This window comes from Anomalospiza imberbis, chromosome 3, assembly GCF_031753505.1.
Source record: "Anomalospiza imberbis isolate Cuckoo-Finch-1a 21T00152 chromosome 3, ASM3175350v1, whole genome shotgun sequence".
In the NCBI taxonomy this organism is placed as follows: Eukaryota; Metazoa; Chordata; class Aves; order Passeriformes; family Viduidae; genus Anomalospiza; species Anomalospiza imberbis.
This window is the reverse complement of record NC_089683.1, coordinates 43,671,493-43,692,681: the sequence shown is the minus strand read 5'-3', so window position 1 is coordinate 43,692,681 and position 21,189 is coordinate 43,671,493. Positions and strand designations below refer to the sequence as shown.

At 36.6% G+C, this 21,189-nt stretch overlaps 1 protein-coding gene across 3 annotated transcripts in view; it reads left to right on the top strand.

Annotated features, from left to right (window-relative positions):
* The window catches only part of HACE1 (HECT domain and ankyrin repeat containing E3 ubiquitin protein ligase 1), a 49,248-nt gene that overhangs the window by 17,033 nt on the left and 11,026 nt on the right, over nt 1-21,189 (top strand). For 2 of the 3 annotated variants that reach the window (XM_068184155.1, XM_068184158.1), the window contains 10 exons: nt 256-362; nt 4,100-4,346; nt 9,254-9,591; nt 10,711-10,779; nt 11,423-11,510; nt 12,725-12,836; nt 12,918-13,015; nt 13,200-13,287; nt 13,884-14,033; nt 19,000-19,196. In XM_068184155.1, coding sequence (XP_068040256.1) covers nt 256-362; nt 4,100-4,346; nt 9,254-9,591; nt 10,711-10,779; nt 11,423-11,510; nt 12,725-12,836; nt 12,918-13,015; nt 13,200-13,287; nt 13,884-14,033; nt 19,000-19,196 — 1,494 coding nt within the window. The remainder of the gene's footprint in view (nt 1-255; nt 363-4,099; nt 4,347-9,253; nt 9,592-10,710; nt 10,780-11,422; nt 11,511-12,724; nt 12,837-12,917; nt 13,016-13,199; nt 13,288-13,883; nt 14,034-18,999; nt 19,197-21,189) is intronic. The other variant, XM_068184156.1, reaches the window with a different exon arrangement.

Below are 21,189 nucleotides of genomic sequence, written 5' to 3'. Positions count from 1 at the left end.
AATTAGTTAAATACCCTGTAGCACTTATATTGACACTAGAATGTGTACCTTTGCACATTTGTAATCTTTGTAAATGCTAATGAAACATTACCTGAGGTTAGAGATTGTATAGATATACATTATATATACAGTATAGATATACATTATTATTGCTAGATATTAATATTGGAGTAATACTGTTCTGCATAATTGATAAATTTTTGTTGATCTGAAGCTCCTTGACACTCTGCAATTGCTTTTGTTTTAATCCTTCAGTTGCGGCAAGTTCTGGAGCACTTGTCTCAGCAGAGCGAAAGCCAGTATCTTAAAATCTTGACAAGTCTTGCTGAAGTTGCCACAACAAATGGTCACAAATTGCTCAGGTAAGTGTGAGGTCACAAGTTGATAAACTACCCCACAGTTAGTGCCACTTAAGAGTTTTAATAGTCCGAACTATCTGATGCTCAGCACATGCTGGAGTAGATGGATCTCAAATCTGATTTATATGATAATGTCTGTTCAGATCACTGTCTTCACAGAATTCAAGAGAAAGAGTTGGTGTCCTTGTATAGCTTCTGGTATCTAGAAGCTTCATTTGCAGAGAAGTGCATTTTTTGTTTGGTTAGTTTGGCTGTGGCAGCCCTAGTGAAGGCAAGCTTTTTGACAACTATCAAATCATTCTTTTTTTTTTTTTTTGTCTTCACCCTTCTCATTTTTTCTTCCCTTCAACATTTTTTACATTTTCTACATGCTTCCTTAGTATGCTTGGGGGGAGTTTTCTTACTTCAGACACCTCATGTTTGCTGGTTCTGGTTGCCTTACATGGCTACTGATATATATGAGACAAAAAATTTCATCTACCAGTATGCTGTCTCAGCAGCACAGGCAGCAGTAACTTAGGGAGATGCATGACATAGGCAAGCATATTTACCTGGTATGCTTTCCTAATTTTTGTGGCTTCTGTTTGAGTTTGTGCAAAACACTTCATCTGCAATTTGTTGGAACATTTTACTGTTTTCAGTAGCGAACAGATTTTGGTGTAACATTTATGCTTTACTAGAAAATTTTTACTGAAAGAGTCAAGGGTCTGAAAACATGAGTGAAGTTCCTTATTATGTTTTAGATGGCATTTTGGCAAAGACAGCTTTGAGAGTGTTCTGTAGCATAGATTGTAGAGGATTATAACTTGGGAAGCTTTTTTTTAACTTGGGCTGGGGTCTGAGGAGCCCATCAGTGAGGTGGAAAATAAATAGTATATTCTTACTCCTAGATGATTATTTTTTCTTCCCCATTAGTCATGTTACATTTAAATGGAGCTTGTAGATAGGAGGTCAGAACTCCTGGATGATGGTAGGAAATTCATTACACCATTAATCTTATTCTGGTGGGTGTTCACTTTAATGAATTAATGTATAGGTCTGAATCCCTTTAAACTTTGAGGTTAAAGTGTGTAGACATTAATAAGTTTTGCTGCTGAGAAGATAACTTAAGAATTTCTGCCATTGCTGAGCTTCAGTGTGTATCAGTTTAATTTATAACACATTCCTTTTGGTCTCCAGACTTCCTTAGAGCCAATAGATCTCCCACAAATACATTGTGATAAGGTGTAAAACCATAGTGCAGGAAAGGGTTTCAAGCTTGCTCTGTATAGGGACATTGTTGGAAGTGGTGGTAGCTGGATTACATCATACAAGGTAGTATTTGCTTCTGTTTCAATGTCTTCAGAGGTAAATTAAACTGATTGTTGTTTAGATTTGATTTGTTACTGTTATTGCTCTTCTGATTTGAGCAATGCTCCCCCAGTGTGGCTGTAGGAACAGTAGCTCTGTGCCTGTACTGTCTTTGAGTTTGAGCCTCTGGGTGCTCCTGTATTGCCATTTATGGGTGGGCTGTTGGAGGCTGAAGACAAGATTGAAGGGTTGCATTGCATTGGATGAGGACTCATTTCTAGAGATGCCAGTACTTGGAGTGTCCTGTGGACTCTTACTGGCCAGCTTCTCTTTGGTACTTTGTAATACAGAAATGTGATAGGAAAAGAAAACAATTCCAAGACGGTTTCACAGATGTAGTTTCGCAAAAACTGTGTCTCCTCTCCAGCTTGGTTTCCTGGCAGAAGCAGTGAATTTCTACTTCAAGAAATATTTCTCAGTTGCTTTATTATAAACACAAAGGGGATTAAGGTAGTACTTGGTGAATAATCTGAGCTTGGGCCTCTTTCCTCTCTCTCCTTCCAATAAAAGTGTGTAAAATATACTTTGTACATGAAAACCTCCAATAATTATATTATTGCATGGCTGAACTAATGTAATCTGTATTTGTTTCCTGGGTACTAACCCACAACCTGTTGCTTTTGGGTTTGTCTATTGTTTAGTTCAAAAGTCTCTAAAATTGTTTCTTGTAATGCTTTTAGCAAGTATCCAGGCATGCCACTAAGCTTCTGCCTGAAGACTTCTGCCTTGAGTACAAGCAAGGACCCTGTTTCACTTAGCATTATCTTCACCAAGTATTCCCTTTTTCCAAGAAAATAATTGACGTATGACATGATTTGGTCTTGCTGGTGCAGGTTAGGCCTAGCTGAATGTTTACAAACACGCCAGTAGAAGTTTCAGTAAACTATTAAAAGGCCTCTATGGTTTTTTTCTACATATGTGGGTCCTTACCCTGGAGACCAGGAAATTTCACCAGGAAAACACCTCTGCTGAGACATGATAAACCTCAGTTGAAATGTTAGAAGTTTTTATTTTTTTTCTCTTTTCAATAGTTAACTTCTTGAGTTAACTTCTTGTATTCATAGATTCTATTGGTATATAAGCAAAGATTTTACAAATGCTAGTTTTTAGCTGTGACAAGAGCTTCTGGTAACACAATTGTAGACTGCCAGTCAGGGGATTTCCTTTACCTGATTAAAAACTTAACATTCCTACTGTAGCACTGTTTGCTCTTTCTGTTCTTTTCTTATATTGACTTGCTGAAAACTTACCTGGTTAAAGTATAAATTGTCACAAGAAAATTGTACTTTGTTAGGTAGTTTGGTAAAATTTTTAGTACATTGCTTTTGAAAGTTAACTCAGAGTCATTAAAATGTAGTGCTGAAAGCAAATAGGTATTTTGCTGATGACATAGGGTGAATGAGATCATAATAAAGCTATGCTGGCTGTTACAACTAACAGTGTTTCAGGTTTGTGTATTAACAGATTATTAATTGCAACAGATGTTTACAGCACCCTATAAGATGTCAATTTTCTGGCGTTTACTGATCTTCTGGCTGGGAAGCATGCTTTTAAGTTGCAAGACTTTAAGGATAGAATTGAATATGTGCTCACTCTTATAATATTTATAAGTTAGTAGGTTTTGATAGAAAAAGAATTCTTGCAGTTTGTTATGCATTCAAGACAGAAGAATTCTTACTACTTGGGGTTTAAGAAAGAAAACGTAGTTGAGTTTGGTGAAGAATGTTCTGCTTGTGCATAATGTCATGAATAGCTCATATTTTGCATTGTTTTGGTACAGAGTTCAGTGTTTGCCAGTTCAGTTAAGGAGACATAAAACTTTTTAGTAGATTTGTTAGATAATTAAATAACATAGTGGTGGTTTTATTTAGTATATTTTAGATTACATTTTTTCTTGAGTAGAAATAGTGGCATCCTTACCATCCTGATCCCTTGTCTGGTTGAGGTAATTATAATAGCTGGTGAGGATGGGCTGTGGCAGCATATCTCATCAGTCAGTAGGCTTTTACTGTTGGATGCTCTCTTTTCTGGGTTGAGAAACACTTTCATCTGGATATCCCAATTTGTTTCATGCACTGAGATTCTTAGGAAGTTGGATTTCCTCCCAGGGGTTCTTAAGAAGTGTATTAAAAAAAAAAAAAAGGAAGTGTTTTGAAAGATCTGGAATTTGCTGTTCTTAAAGTTACCTTTACGTGTTAGTAAAATCATAATGCTTATATTTGACTTTTGGGGCTGGTGCAGGAAATGAAAGTTAAAATTTTCTAGGGTTTGAAGCTTAGCGGTTTTTTCAGCATATGTATCAGACCCTACCATTACATTGCTTACTCCTTATTATACTAAATTGTTTCATCTAGGAAAAGAAACTTAAACATTCCATTTTTTTCCCCCAGCTTGTCAAGTAATTATGAAGCTCAAATGAAGAGTCTCTTAAGGATCGTGAGGATATTTTGCCATGTCTTTCGCATTGGCCCATCCTCTCCCAGTAATGGAAATGACATGGGCTACAATGGAAATAAAACTCCAAGAAGTCAGGTGTTCAAGGTCAGAAAAGTATATGATGTTGTTAGGAAGATAGACGTTAAAGAGATGAATTTCACAAAGCATGCATTCATTAATCAGACATCTCATGAACAGGAAGTAAGTTTGGTTGATGTCCCTATCCCTTTTTAAGTTAAACCTACCTCTCTTCTTCTCCTGTATTTTTTCCCACTGAATTAATTAATTTAGCCACTGATGCACATCTCATATTATGATTTCTGTTTATTTCTTATTTAATAGATTGTTTATTAGGTGTTGAAGATTTAGCTACCCAGGTGACCTTGGTAAATTTTGCTTTTATTTCTTTTAAGAGTATAGCAATATCAAAATATGGTGATATTAATATAATAAATTATATTAATGTAATTTCAAAATGGTAGTTGGAGATGCACAGATGGAGTGATGATCAATAAGCTTTATCCAGTTTCACAAGACAAATGGAAGCAATTGAATTTTTGATCTCTTTGTTGTTCTCACTGTGATCATGCAATCTTTTCTCAAGTTGTTTTTGGATTTTATTATTATGTGCTTTGAAACATACTAGCTCACTACTACCCTTGCAAGGTTACTGATTTATAGCTGCTTTTAAACACATGCTTTAGGTGGCTGCCATTTAGCGGTTTAGTTCCTGAAGGTGTTTGGTATTTTTATGTTTATTTGTTAAGGAATCCCTCTTGTAGAAAGTCAAAGATTGCCTTTTTGTAAAGAAGCCCCAGTTTCCTGTGTGCCACTCAGTCTTCATTGGATGTACAACTGCTGTGTTTTTCAGAGCACCTAATAAAAAAGAACTGCAGGGTAATCTTTCTTCTCCCATCTTACTCCATACTCTTACACAGCACAGCTCATACCAAGAAATTTAGATGCCAGTAACTGAAGATTTTTCTTTCTTTTACATTTCTTCCACTGTTTTGTGAAAACAGTATTTTGAAATTCCTGCAATTATTTGATGCATCAGGTTACTTCTAAGGGGTTTTAAGACAGAGCTATATTGATAAGATCGTGGGTGATACTCTTAATTCCAATTTATTTAGTGAATTATCTCAGTTTTTGTTTAAATTTCTTCTCTTGGAAAGAAGAAAAGCATTAGACTGTCAAAACCAAAAAGCATGCGAGCACAAATGTTTGTTCTTCTGGTAGCACAATAGTTTTAAGGACAAACTGATTTATATAATTACTATAAAACTAGTGCTTGAGCCTGCACAAAATGTAATGAGTCTGTACAAAATGTAATGCAGTGTGCAGTGTAATAATTGTCCTTTGGAATTGTTCATCATAATAGGGCAATAATGTAGGTTTAACCAGAATTCTGTTTTTAAAAAACAAAGCCATACCCAAATCACAAGAATTATTTTATTAAAGGCAGCACTTTCTAACAGTTTTAATGAAAATTGCTCCAAGTATACCAGATTAAATCACAAGCAGATGTTAAACACACTTCATACAAAAACCGTCTCCGTTTAGATACTCTGCTACCAAGCCCAGAAAGAAAAAAAAGGAAGGTTTCCTGCTTTTCAGCTCTACATAATTTCAGAACTAAATATAATAAACAACAACATTGAACTGCAATTTGCAAAGGAAGTGGTATATTAGTAAAATCACTTGTCTGCATGCCCAAACGACTTCGTATGATGAAAGAATTGTTTCTTAATTTACCGTGCATTTAAATCTTGTGCAGTAGACTTATATTAAACAACTGCCACAGTTGTCCCAGAAAATATCAGTAATTCTTACTTGTGTGAGAACATGTATATTTTTAATAAATAAGCAATATACATACTACTGTTGCATTACTTAACAAAAAATTCAGAATGTTTTAAAATATTGTATTGTAATTTATTTAGAAGTTTTATGAGTGAGGTAACCCTGCAGTAGGGCCACTGTTGTATCCACGGTATTTTAAAAATTGATTTACATTTAAAACTCAGAAATATAAAACTGCTGATGTGAACTTACTGTTGTTTGGGAATGGGCACACAGGTCTGGCAATGCTAAATTAATCTACAGTTGTGGTTGGTTTAGTCTGTTCTTCCCTGAATTTGCAGTAGACTGGGTAGTGGGAGATTAGATACAGAGCTGAGTGAATTGGATGACTTCCAGGTTTCTCTTGGCCCTACCTTTCCTTCTGCTTTTTTGTCCTTTCTTTGAAAATGTGCTTTTGATGGTCTTTTACACCATTTGGGAGGAGATAAAAAAGACCTGAATTCTTGTAATGCTTCATTAAATTTTTCTGTATCAATGTGCTGATTGAACATATTTTGAAGAGTTGCCACTTTAATGTAGCTGGGAAGGGATTAAAAATATGAGTATTCTTGATCTGAGCCTACAGAAGAATGTTATTGCTTGATGAGGTCAGGAAAATCACAGGGCTATCTGTGCTTTCGTGGAATTCCCTGTATGTGATTCAGCATATCCAGATGTTTTAAAGTGGAAGCACTAGCTAATGATAACATATTCTTGTACTGATCCTGAAAGATACAAAGAATCATTGAAATTTGTCTCCCAAGCTTGAAACAAGCTGCTAACTCAAATGAGATCTTACCAGTGAGAAACTTAGTAGTAATTTTGACCAGGTTTACACTTGTTACTTTTCCATGTATTGCACTTCCAATTGCATTTCAGTGTGATCGCGTATTAGGGAAACTTGCTGCAAAATTTCTCTGTAATTAAACAAGGCTGGGAAGTGCTTAATGTTTTTTCCTTGTTTCAGATACTGTTCTTTTCTAGAATTGAGGTAACTTCTCTGCTGTGACAAAGTCACTTCATCGATTAGTGATCTCCTGCACCCTGTGTCTTAAAAAGCTATCTGACATCTGACAAAAGATTTTGCTTCAGTGTTGCAGTTTGAATATTGATTTGGTTACTGGTCTTGCTTTCTAGATGAGTAAAGAGGAAGGCATTGCATAGGTAAATTCTTGGATTTGGGAGGTAAGGTGTGCAGCTGTAAAAGCTTGGTACTCCATCAGACTCAGCTGTATAATTCTAGAGAAACTTTTCCGCACTATGAAACATGACAACTGAAGTTTGAGTGGAGCTCTTTGTTTAATATGAGGTTCATGGTAAGAATTAACTGAAGAATGGTGACTCGTAGTTTGAAAAAACATTACTAGTGGTTTGATTGAATATGTCCATATGCTACTTGAAAAGGTCTGGTCATGAATGACAGCATAAAATGCTGACAGTCATGGATATGGAGGTAATGGGCAATATTTAGTAGTGTTTTATATCTTGGACTAGAAAGAAAGAAAATGAAATGTTAAAGCTGCTGTGCTTGACTAGACTTTTAAATGAGTTTATGATAAGAAGCTGTGAAGAACTAGCTTTGGAAAAACAAATTGGGTGGAAAAGTTCTGAAAAGTGTGCTAAATCCGTTGGAAATAAAAGATAAAACACAAGATACTGGGGGAATATGGTGGAATATGGCAAGCTAAACATTTAAAAGTTTGAGGGGAAAAAAACTAATTTTTAGCATTCTAGTAAATAACTACCTATTTTCTCCTGAGTTATAGGTTGAGAGTACAGCTGTATTTTAATTCTTCTGTGTATTCAATTAATCCTAGTTTCCATTAGAAAGTTTTTTTTACGTTATGTTTTGTGGTAAAAGTCTGCCAAATGGGTCTGGGAAGGAGGATAACTTGATCCTGTATGGCAGACATTTATGTAGAAAATGCTACCTGTGCTGGAGGTATTCAGATCATCACCTAGAGAAATGTGTGGTCACTAGGAGCACAAGCACTGAGTGAGTGACATACCAAGTGTTGAGCAAAGCCTACCAGTATTATCAGGCTGGCTTTCCCCCACACTCCTATTGGGAAAAAATGGAAGCATAGTAGTAAATTTTTAAATCGTGAATTTCAGCTGAATCTTTAAATACAGAGCTCTTATGAGAAGTAAATTACTGTGTATTGAGAGCATGTCAACTATGAGGTGCAACTGACAGTGCTCCAGATAGTGTACAGATGTTAAGCTTCTGTGAGCAGCTCTTTATTTTCAAAAGCAACCTGAGAAAATTTAGCTTTCAGTGATGTTGATGTAACAGTAATATATGGAAAAAGGAATCAATTTAGAAGTTAATTCTTAATTTTGGAATGCTATGAAGTACTTGAGTTGATCACCTTCCTGTAGGATTCATATCCTTATGCTCACTAGACTGTGGGCTTGTGAAACAAGCCCTTAAACACCATTAAGGGAAAACACAGCCCTTGTGGATTTTTTTATACTCATAAGAAAGCGACAGGTCTTGTCCCTTTTTCTCCTCTGTAGTAGGCCTGCAGCTCAGAGAAAATGTGTAATGAGGGAATCATACTGGATTTCAATTATATTGAGTTTTAGCAGGTGATAGTAAAAAACCGTGTCTTTGTTAAAGTAAAATAAAATTTATAGCCTTATAATTTGGTATGGGATTCTGCTGATACTTGTTTCTATTTTGTAAAGCTAGATGTCAGTGACCCTTACTCTGAAACATCTGAGGTACTATCAAAATGAGCTGTATGAGCTCACATTTTGCATAAAGCACATTCTTTCTAGACATGAACCTGAATCTGTGTGGTGTTTGTCAGGGATTTCCTCCATCTTCTTGGTAGAGGAAGCTCCTTTGACCAGGTTCTTCCTAAAGAACTGGCACTCTCTTACTCTAGAAACTCAACCTGTGTGTTCCTGTTTCCCTGCTTGGCTGCAGTGGTTAGGCAGTAGTGTGCTGTGTGAAGCCAAACTTTGTCATATAGTTCAGCTCTATAGTTCTTCTGTAGTTCTTTCTAAATGAGTTTATCCTTCTTCCATCTGCTGCTTGATTTTCCTTCTGTATGAAATTGTCTCTTTGTACTGTTTGGCTACAAGTGCAGAATTTTTTATGAGCATTGGCCTCTTATCTCTAACCTGACCTCTAAAGGATCATTTAAAACTTTAAAATGTGCATGGTATTTATTTGCCTTAAGAGAATTATCACATTATTAATATTATCTAATGTCAGCATGTTTCTTTTTGTCTGTTTTTTCATGTGTTTATTGCAGCCGCTGGAACTGCTCTGGCATTCTCTGGATGAATGGCTTGTTCTGATAGCCACAGAGCTGATGAAAAACAAAAGGGACTCTGCCAACATTACTTCTATTTTATTGAAGCAGAAAGGACCAAATCACCAAGATGCTACTTCTGCGCCTTCTTTTGCCACTGCAGGAGCTGAGGGAAGAAAAGAGCTGTCCACTGATGCTGTGGAGTTAAAAACATATGATGTTGCTGGGAAGCAGGAAGCTTGTGCTGATTGTCAGGATGTTATCTCCATGACAGCAAACAGGCTAAGTGCTGTCATTCAAGCCTTCTATATGTGCTGCTCCTGTCAGATGCCTCAGGGGTAAGGAGGCAATTCATTTTTCTTACCCATACTATTACCATTTTAAAATCACACATACTTTCTTGGAAGAATGTTCATACTGACCACATTGTATTAGTGACAGTCAAGGCTATGCTGTTTAATGCTTTCACTAGTTCAGTTATTTGAATGTTTGTTGTTTTTTTTTAATGGTTCTAAAGGCAGCAAACAGTACTGCAAGTTTTCCATAGTGCTGCTGCTTATGAATGTAGTTGCACTGAGACACGTTTTGTATTAAGTGTCTAATGGGTCTTTGTAATCATGTAATAGACTTGTAGGATTTTGATATTTTGAAGCTTAGCTGTATTTGCTGTTGGTTCTTAATGTGAAATTAACCCTGAATTTAATGTGATTATCCAACAAGAAGAGCTGTAAGCTCAGAAGAGAAAAAAAAAAAGTGAGTTATCTTTGTGTATGGAAACGATGGCTGGGGCAAAACTTATTTGACTATATTATATATTACAAGGAGAGTTCAGTCTCAAAGTTATGCTCACTTGGAATCCTGTCCCAGGTTGACAAACATGTAGTTTTGTGTGGAACATGGAGTTCAGCTTAGGTAAGCCTAATATCATTGAGGTTTGGTTTAAAAAGGTAACAAATGTGACCACTTGTAGCTGAGGTCCTAGTCTGTCCAAGATTGTTATGGATTATATTTATGACTTGGGCCCTCATGACTAGAAGATTAGGCAAGCATGATGGTATTACAAGCTCCCTGAGGAAACTAGAAGCAAGGGTCCTAGTACATGGTTATATCAGCTCTTGGTTATTCCTAATCATCATAAGGGTTTTCCTTTCTCTGCCAAACTGAGTTGAATAAAAGCTTTCAAATTGGCCAGTAATATTTGTTTGGGGCATAGTTCTCTGTGGATGTTCTGGAAGATGATTGGCTATTGACATTTTTGCCTTTTCTGTTAGAATTCTGAATTTTCTGTTTCTCGTTATGAGATCTTAATGCTGTTGAATATTTAGTTTCATGATGACTACTTAAACAGCATCAGTTTCTATTTGTGTAGTATTTATTTAAAAATAACCCAAACAATTTATGTAATTCAAATTAGTTTTGATTGCACTAACCCAAAACATCTTACGTTTTTTGAACAGGATGACGTCACCTCGTTTTATAGAATTTGTTTGTAAACATGATGATGTCCTTAAGTGTTTTGTTAACCGGTAAGCTTCAACAAATTTGGACCTTGTAATCCACCTCTCTGTTCTTCCCTGGCAATAATTCATTTTTTTCTTCTTGCTGAGTTGTATTTTTAGATTGTTGCTGTGATATATGAACAATATGCAATTTAATGGTCTTGCTGAACTCAACAGTGTAGATTAATGATTCAGAGCTCAGACTTAAATGAACTCTTCTGCATATTTAAGTGATCTGTTTGTAAGATCTGTGAACAAAATCTATTTCACAGAGCAACAGAATAGTTTGATGAATGGATTCTTTCCGTATATTTGTTCCAAATAAGGCCTTCCATTTTAAGGTAGATGAAAACTTTCATTCTTCCTCAAATGTGTGACGACTTAAGAGTCTAAACCTTCTTTGTACAGCTGACTGTTTCCAGAGTTTCTCTGGGACTGCCAGGTTTATAACCTTCCTTCTGTGTGAGGAGCTGCTTCTAATCCTCCCATGTTTAACAGATGAGGTAGTATAAGTTGTTTGGAAGCAAGAGTTAGGAAAAAGTGATAAAATAGAAGAATCTCTTGAAACTTGTCTATATGATGAATTGCACTTTTTCTTTATGTAGACTTTTTGTGTCGTGAAGCATTATTATTAAATCTCTAACAGGCTTCTAACCTATTTTTCTTTCAGAAATCCCAAAATAATTTTTGATCACTTTCATTTTCTTCTGGAGTGTCCTGAATTAATGTCCAGATTTATGCACATCATAAAAGCTCAGGTAAATGCAGGAGGTGTTTAATTGCAACTTCTGTGGATATACAAAGGGTGTTTTTAAAAAAAAAAAATTTAAAGAATTTCCATTTGAGGAGGATGAAAGAACTAAACATGGCCTCAGTGGCTTCTGAATCTGTAATGTGGAAAGATCATATTAAGCAGACATGGCAGCCAGATTTCTGTATTCATAATTCTCTAAAATACATGGGTGAGTCCATTTGAGATAACCAATACTGGATGTGTCTTACAATTCCAGCTTTCAGTTAAAGAGTGAAATTTCTGTTTGTAAGTATACTTGTGCACATCTAATAGATTGAACTTTAAAATGCTCTACTTTCCCCTAAATGACCTATATTTTGACACAAACCAGAGGATAAATAACATCATTATTACTTGATTTGGTCATAGTGGCAGCTCCTTTAATGAAACATCATGTCATCTTGTTGTCTGTTCCAACAGCTTTATTTCCTAAATTGTGAACCATACTGTGCTTTTATTTCTAAAGATAAATTGCTTTTATTAATCCAGTTTTGGTTTTGGGACATGGTGTAGGTGTATTGTTTATTCGGTCTTTCATTGAAATGTGTGTTTTTGAAACTCACTACCTATGAATAATGAGGAGACCCCGAGAACTGATACCCTGTTTGTTAGATCAACTTATGTACATGCTGTGTATTGCAGGGGATGAGAAAGGCCATGCTTGTGTCATATCTGTCTCAAAAGAGCTGCAAATGTCAATGTAAACACTGAGTCAAACAAGTCAGAACCTTCTCACCTAGGAATTGCTTTGTAAGGTTTCTGGCTCATTTGGGCTGTTTTACATTGCTGGTGAACCTTACTGCAAATAGGGCTGGTTTGTATTGCTTGTGCTTCTGTGCTCAGCTGTGCTTCATTATCAGTAGTTTTACAGAAGCCAGTGACTTATTTCTTATCTAAGTTCCTTCATGCTCTCCCCTAACCTGTAAGAAGTTTTGTGCTGGTTTTCTCTTCTGTGGAAAACTTAAATACCTATTTCTGGATAGCTGGTAGTCCAGTCTTTTTGCAAGCACTCAAGCACATGTCTAGTCCTTTCTTCTTCCCCAAATACTATATAGCATACTGGGGTAAATCTGCACATCTCAAAAATTAATTGAGAATTATGCATAACTGTTTGCTTATGGGAGAGGAATTATTCAGGAGAATGCATGTGTGTAATATGGTTTGCATCTTGTTTTGTAGCCATTTAAAGATCGCTGTGAATGGTTCTATGAACATCTGCACGCCGGGCAGCCAGATTCAGACATGGTGCACAGGCCTGTCAATGAAAATGACATACTTTTGGTTCACAGAGGTACTGTGTTCTAAGTGCACTTAGTGTGTCTTTGAAAGAATGAATGAAAATGAAAAAAATTAATTGGTATTTTGTGTTTAGATTCTATTTTTAGGAGTAGCTGTGAAGTTGTGTCTAAAGCAAACTGTGCAAAATTAAAGCAGGGGATTGCTGTGAGATTTCATGGAGAAGAAGGCATGGTGGGTCAAAGTGCATGGTTTTCTTTTGTGGTATTTTCATAAGGAAATACTAATTGTCATTCATAAGTGAGATTTTGAGCTAAAGCCTACTTTAAAATAACTTTAAAAGAAATATGTGGTTACTCAGCATAATTATTGAGTGAAAGTTTTGTGTACTAATATGTTTTATTCTCTTGACATGCAGGGACAGGGTGTGGTGCGTGAATGGTTTGATATCTTATCCAGTGAAATAGTTAACCCAGATTATGCCTTATTTACCCAGTCAGCTGATGGTATGTCTCTGCCCTCTCTTTTTATTTTTTCCCCCCTAAGTTTAGGGTATTATTTTTTATAAAACCATTTTTATAATGCAAAAAAAAAAAAGTCTTTGTAGAGGCATAGATTATTTAATGAAAGCTAAAAGGAGAGGTTTGGGTCTGCCTTTTGAAGTAGTCTCCTCCAAGGAGGCTAGGACTGGACTGTCTCCTGCCTGCATCTGGCAGGAGACGTATGAAAGGAAGTAGATATATCCTTGTCCTTCCTTTGAGCATGTTCACAATTTGACAGAAGCAAAGTGAGTAAATTGTGCATATAGCAATATAGTAAGATGGAGGACCAAATTTAGCAGTTGGTGATTACCTTTTTGTTCATTATAATTATTTTAGAGCAGTGCTTTGGAGAGTGGCTAAGCAGTATCATTGTAGTAAGATGTCGTTACATTCTAAGACATTTATTTCTGACATCTTTTTTGTGTAAACAAAAGTCCCAAACAGATATTCAAAACCCCAAAATAAAACTCTTGCAGTGTTCCAGATGCTTAATGTGTTTGATAAGTAAAAGATTCATGTAAAAAAAATTAATGGAACATGATAATATTTTTGTTTTGTAGGAACAACTTTCCAGCCAAACAGCAACTCTTCTGTAAATCCAGATCATTTGAACTACTTCCGTTTTGCAGGCCAGATCCTGGGGCTGGCTCTGAATCACAGGCAGCTGGTGAACATCTACTTCACAAGGTCATTCTACAAACATATTCTTGGTATGGTTTTATTAAAATCCTGCTTATTAGTCATAACAGTTGTCTGAGCAGTAAACCTTTTCCTTTTTTGCTTTTGTGTGTGTTAAAAGTGAAAAAGCCTTGGAAATTAATGTCTTGCTAGTCTTTTATGTACATCAGAGTCACAGCAATTCTTTGCACCACAGCTGTGAAATTCATTTACTCTTCTGCATTCTTGAGAAATGAAAATAATTGTTCTCTAGTTAACTTAAGAGACAAAGTTGAGAATGTTTGTGAACTCTGGCAAAAATCTATTGGACATTCTTGATCATGTCTCAAATTCTTCACTTGTGCAATGGTTTTTAAAAAGGTGAAGCCCTGCTGTTGAAAACCTCTCTGTCTACCTACTCCAGCAAATACTATTTATTTCCCAAAACAGGGTTTCAGAACTAAGGTAGGTTCATCCTGTCTCCCTAATGAGTGAAGTTAATTCATATGGTTTTACTGTAGTATTCAAGAGGATTGGACAGACACTTTTATAGAAATGTAACTTTTTTAGTAGGATAACCTCTGTTAGCTGATGGTATCTGTGGTCTAGGGCTCTTCTCTGCTCTTCTTTAAGAACCTTTGTGCCTCTTAATTGCTGAACAAGATGCCCCTCTTCTGCATTGTCATGAAAAAACTTTTCTTGAAAGAAGATGTGATTCCCTGTGTATTCTTGTTACTCCTCCAAGTACATCAATTTATTTACTGTTGCATGCAGAATTTCCTTGGTGTTCAATCACTAATCTTTGGAAGTACAAGACAGCTTGATGGTTTTCTGTAATCGTTTTGTCTACCTACAGTCTTCCTGTGATGTTTGCTGAGTCCAGGACAGATTAACTCTTAACTTCAGGCTTACTGTTTGTCTTCCCTGCAGGTGTTCAGAGAGCACTTGTAGTTTATTGAAGGTGCAGGCTCAGTCATCTTTATCAAGATCTTCACAGAGGAGCATATTTTATTCCTCTCCCTCAGTATTGCTTTCTGTGAGAGTGACTATGCTGGGCAAGAGCCAGTGTAGTACAGCCAGTCTGCAGCAGCACCATGTTGGCAGTGCTTCCTCAGGCTCCCCTAGTCACTGATCTTCACACAGGAAAGTGATTCTAAAGTAGAGGTATCATTGCATGGCACGGTTTGGTGCTGATTTAAGCCTTGGCCTCTGACATCAAGAGTCAGTAGAAGAATCATGAATGATTTGGGTTTGTAGGGATCTTAGATACCTTAGGCAGGGACACCTTCCTCTAGACCAGGTTGCTCAAAGCCCTGTACAGCTTGGTCTTGGAACACTTCCAGAAATGGGACATCCACAACTCTCTGGGCAACCTGTTCCAGTGCTTCTTCACCCCCACAGTAAAGAAATTATTCCTAGTATCTAAGCTAAACTCAGTGTCTTTCAGATTTAAACCATTCCCCTTTGTCTTCTCACTGCTTGCCTGTGTAAAAAGTCCCTCTCCAGCTCTTTTGTAGGCTGCCTTCTGGTAGTGGAAGGCTGCTTGAAGGTCTCCCTGGAGCTTTCTCTTCTCCAGGCTGAAACAAGTCCAACTGTCTCACCCTTCAGTCTTCATAGGAGAGGTGCTCCAGCCATCTGATCATCACTGTAGCCTCATCTGGACTTGCTCCAACAGGTCTGTGTCCTTTTGTTGGGGCCTCAGAGCTGGCTGCAGTACTCCAGATGGGGTCTTATGAGTGTGAGGTAGAGGGGCAGAATCATTGCCTTTGACCTGCTGGCCACACTGCTTTAATTCCCATGAATAACACTCACAGGCTAATTCCCTTGTGATGTATTCACAAAAAAGAAAATCTTATTTTTCTGCTGTTCAGTGTTACATTGAGCGTAGTGAAGTGTTGTTCTTGTCACCTCTTTTAGAAATGACTGCTAATGATTTTGGGTTCCTTACTGGTTTTGGCTTGTGATGATATGCTTGATAGTTGGTTTCTGAATTGACAAGATAAACTATTACTTACTTTTTTTCTTTTTTTTTCACTTTGCTAGAATAACTATTGCAAACCCAGCAGCAGTCATTAGTCTCTGTCAATAAGGTCTAACTGGTCTTAGTAAGGTCTTGTCATTCCAACATTCTGTTTTACAGGCATCCTGGAACTTTCTAGAGGTTTATGCACATTAAACTTGTTTAAGGTCAAAATGTGCACAATTCTTTATCACTTCTTATTACTTATCAGAGACAAAGAACTGGAAAAATTACACCTCCACTTGACAAAGTAGTTGCTTTTTCTGCCTCAATCACTGTGATTTATTTAAACCTTTCCAAGGCCTTTTCCATAAACTTTGCACATCTCCTATCTTCTTGTTTAAGGAATCAGAGTTATGCAACAGTGGGTACTCCTGAGCAGATTTGTTTTATTTTTGCTAGCTCTTGTTCATGTCAAATACAAGTTATCTGGTTATAGACATAGAAATTCCCTTCAGCTTCTTGCCAGGCATTAAGTAAAGGAGTATGAAATCTCTTGCAGTCTGCGACTGTTTTCATTCCTTTGGTTTTTCACCTTGCACTGAGATTCTTGTTTTCTGTAGTGAAAATATATCTATCTGTTGATGGCACTGAAACTATCAGTTGTGTGCTAAGCCCTTCTGTATCTGAGGGACACTGTGAATCTCTGTCAGAGAGGCACTCCTCTTTTTAGTCAAATGACATGATGTGGAAGTGACTTAATTAGAAGCTGAAACCTGTATGAACAAATATTCATACATTTCTTTGAGACTCAGGGGGGTGCATTACTTTTTTTCCCCTGTGGTGAGTTGAGATCTTCCTGCAACAGTATCTGGTAGGTGAGGAAAGATCATTAACTTATGTGATGACTCAGCTAACACACAACTAAAGTGCTTTATAAGGTATTAGATATGTAGTGTGCATGATTTTTTTGTGTGTGTGTGCTGTGAAACCAAACAGTGTTCCATAGGTCTGCATGTTTATTAAGGCTGCACTCTATTCCAGTTGTAGCGCAGGGAGAAATACAGTCAGAAATTAGTAAGACCTCTTAGGTTTACTTTTCTCACACATCTTAACTATCAGCCTTCTGCTTAAACAGGGAAGGAGCAGATGGTTTCTCTAGTGCTGTTTTCCAGTTACTTTGTATTTCTTTACAGATACGGTTACTTTCCTGTTAACTTGCACCTTCAGCTTACACAGACGGCAGATAAATTCTTAACTCTTCTATCTACTCTTACATTCCACTCTATAATAGAAAGTAGTCCTTGAAATTGCATAAACAAAAGCGAAAATTAATTTCTGGGTCAGTGTATTTTGAACTGGAGGCCTTTAAATCCTTGAATAATTAATAAGCTTGTCTCAGAACTTACCTGTAGTATCTCTTTGAAGTTCTGTGTTGCACAGAACATACCTGCTTCTCACAATGATGCTGAGATAGATTTCTCTTCAAACTACAAGGGCCTCAAGGGTATACAGGAGAAAGATACATAGTATTTTGTGGGACTTAAATTTTTCATGATAAATCTGATGGAATTTTTTTATAACTGCCTGCTTGAGTCTATTCATTGGTAAAATATCTGTCAACCAAATGACTGAGCTTAGTGCTTTGGTCTCACAACATGCTGACTGTGAGTGTGCTTTCATCATAACACTTGTTGAGTTTCTTCTCTAAAGGAGTCTCCGATTCCTACTTTTCAGTCTTCTCTTCCCACATTTTGCTTATATCCCTCAGAGATGTCATTATTTCCATGTTTTGTGTGTCAAATGCACATATGCTTGCTAGTTAGCAAAAGTGAAAGTCCTCTGGAAGCTACTAGATGGCTGTTAGTTTTTTTTTATTTTGAGAGAGGTGTCAGTGATATTTAATTAGGAAGTTATCCCTCTCTTAAACTGGAGTGTTGCTTGATTTTATTTGAAAAACAATGCCTTACCGCTGTGTACACACCATTTCAGTGCTTGTCAGCTCTTCCAGGGATATACTATAACATTTTTTACACTTGGGTATTTTGCAGTGGCTGCTAACCTCTGAATTTTGTGTTTCTCTGGGGTACTGCATCCACAATCCATAGTGTGCTAAGGCTTCTACTAACGGGCACCCTTATGACACTGCACAGTGCATGGAAGATGGTGAAGCAAGGACAGTACTTCCCAATAACTTGCTTTTCTCTAAACCTACTGCTACCCTCACCCCCTGCCCCTTTTCTCAGATATTGTATCTGTCTTGGTAGTGTTGAAGTATCTGTCATGACAGAGTAAAAATATTTAAGGTCTGTTTTCTTGTGAAGAGGGTAGCTCTCTTGCATAAACTAGGGACACTTTGTTCTGGGCCCATTTGCTCAAATGTGCTTGAGTGCCATGCCTGTGAAGGGATTTGTAAATAGGCACTTTCCGTACCTGGATAAAAGTCAGACTTCTAGCAACTCTCCTTTTATTGTTTCTAAATGACTTGCAAGTTCAATTTGAAATATAAACTTCCTATAACAATAATTTTTAACTGTATAATACATCTAATTTCAAATATGATTAAAAAGAAGAACACTGAAGAGTAATAGAATTTTCTGGGTACAGGAAGGTTGTCTCACCCCCTAAATAAAGCTCTGGGGGAAAAGATACTGGTATAGAGAAATATGGTATTTGCATTTCTAAAATTTAGGTAGAAAACTTTAAGACTTTGCAGGAAACATTTAATGTTTGTTGTTCAGAAGGAGTAGATGCTTTTGCTGAAATCTATTAGTGAACTAAAATAATGCAAATTGGTTTTGCCTGAGTGGCATGTCATTTGCTTAATAAAAAGGAAAAACATATGGAGGAAACTTGATTCTGTAGTATTTTGAAAATACAGTGTGCACAGTTCTGCTGTAGTTAGCAGCAGTGCATCCCTTTTTCTCTTTCCTCTTACTGCATTATTCTGGTTTCTCTCTAGAGGGCAATCTTCTACCACGTATTAAGTCAGAACCCCTTTTTACTTTTTCCTATTTATTTGAGCAGTTTTGTTTCTTTGTTTGTTTTTTTTTTCCTAGGCATACCTGTAAATTATCAGGATGTAGCATCTATTGATCCAGAGTATGCAAAGAACTTGCAGTGGATTTTAGATAATGATATCAGTGATCTGGGTTTAGAGCTGACCTTCTCTGTTGAGACTGATGTGTTTGGAGCAATGGAAGAAGTACCATTGAAGCTGGGGGGTGCAAGTATACTTGTTACACAGGAAAACAAGGTGAGTATACAGGTAGTATACAGTATACAGGTACAAGCCATCGGACTGACTTTCTGAATAACTGGAAGGATGAATGGCATACCTGTTTTGAAGAAAATACAAAAAAGAATTGCAGTTGCCAACACTCTTTCCTCTTTTTCTAAGTTAGCATGTTACAGAAATTGTAATAAAAATTTTTAAAATAGTTCATATTAGACGTTCTTCTTTCTGACAGGATTGTGAAGGAAAATAGGATCAATTTAAAAGAAGGATTTATTTTAAAAGTCACAAATATTACTAAAGTTAAGTCTTGGGTATATATACCAAGGAAGTAGAACAGCAACAATTGCTAAATATAAAATTATAGGTCATATTGCAAAGTGTGCTACCTGTTAGGCCTGTCTATAGCACTGTATTGCTCTAATTAAAATGCAGATAATGGACAGAGTAAAAGTCTGCAGGAAGATTTTTAATGTCTATGGAAATAACCTACTTTTTAAATTTACTTTATTAGTAGCAGGTTGAAAAGCTCCCAATTCACCTGCAGCATTAATTGAAAAAAAGAAATACAGGAAAACACAGCCAGATTTTGAAGATCGTTTAGAAATTATGATAAGCACAAGTCTAATTGAATCCTGCAGTTACTGACTAAACAGTTCTGAGTAACTGCAGGAGTGTCATGAGTAGACCTGTAGCTTTTTATAACATTGACTCTTGGTCCTGATGTCTGCTTTGTGTTCTGATTTTTATTCATGTTGGGCTGGCTGAGCCTGTTCTTACTGTGCTCAGTAAGCATTTGGCTTCAGGAGTGGTGCAGCAGATGCTGCACTGGGGAGCAGCCGCTTGGTGTCAGCCTTTGCTGCAAGGACATTGCAGTTTGTGTTGGAGCAATTGGTACTGTATCCTTGTAGCCTTAATCCCCATTTTCATTAAGGCAGAGTGTTATTCCAATAGCAGGAATATATGTTATTAGCCTGATTCTGCACTGATTCCTGCAATACAGTCATTTGTGAAAGAATACAGATGGTAAAAGAAGTCTAATTGTGAAGGTAGTGGCTGCTTAGTTTCTTTATTATCTGTTGGAGAAAGCAAGAACGTTGATTCCTGTGTCTGGTCAGTCTTAGCTTCTCAGTATATAAAAAAGATGTATGTAACATAAATTGTAGTTTCATAACAACTATTTAAAACCAGTTTTCAACTAGCATAAAATTAGAAGTTTGCCCACATGAGGGTACTACTCATTAGCAGCCTTATTTGCTCTCTTAATTTTAGAACTGGAGCACAGTCTAAAAAGGGTGATTGAAAATGTGTAGAGGAGATGCCTCCATTCTATTTCATCAAGCCTTTGTCAGCATGGCAGAAGGGGACTAGAGTTGGTGTAGCTTTAATTTGAAAGGTGGTAAGAAAGAGGTGCTCTGGTGGTAGCTTTGAAACTATTAATATTAATGCATTTTTTTGAATTTAGAGTTGCAAAATGTGAAGTCAAAAAACATCTGTAAGATGGCACAGTTTTGTTCACTGGCAAAATTGTTGACAATGACCAAGTTGTTGAAAATTGGAGATGTGTATTTTAGTGGTTTTGGGGGATTTTTTCCCAGTTTGTTTAATGTAGCATAGTTTTGCAGTCTGTTTTAGCTTAGCTGTTCTATCAGTTTAAATAGGAATGTGTCTACTTTATAAACAAAAATCTCTTTTTCTCCTGCAAGTGGTATCTTATTTTTTTCTGCCTTTACCCAAGGAATAATAGATCACTGTTTAAAACTCATTGTATTTATTATTATATCTCTGGGAGAAGAAAATTCAACTTCTAAAAGAATTTGCTGTGTATGCACACTAGCAGACTACCTGTTAAAATTAAATTATGAATGAATCGTTATCCCTTAAAAAACCTAAACAACAAACACATACACAAAAAAAATCCCCCGTGCTAAAACCAGAATAAAACACACCCTTGCCCCTCCCTGCACAGAAACCACCCAAACAGTCCCTTTCTCTCATTGAAAACTGAAACAGA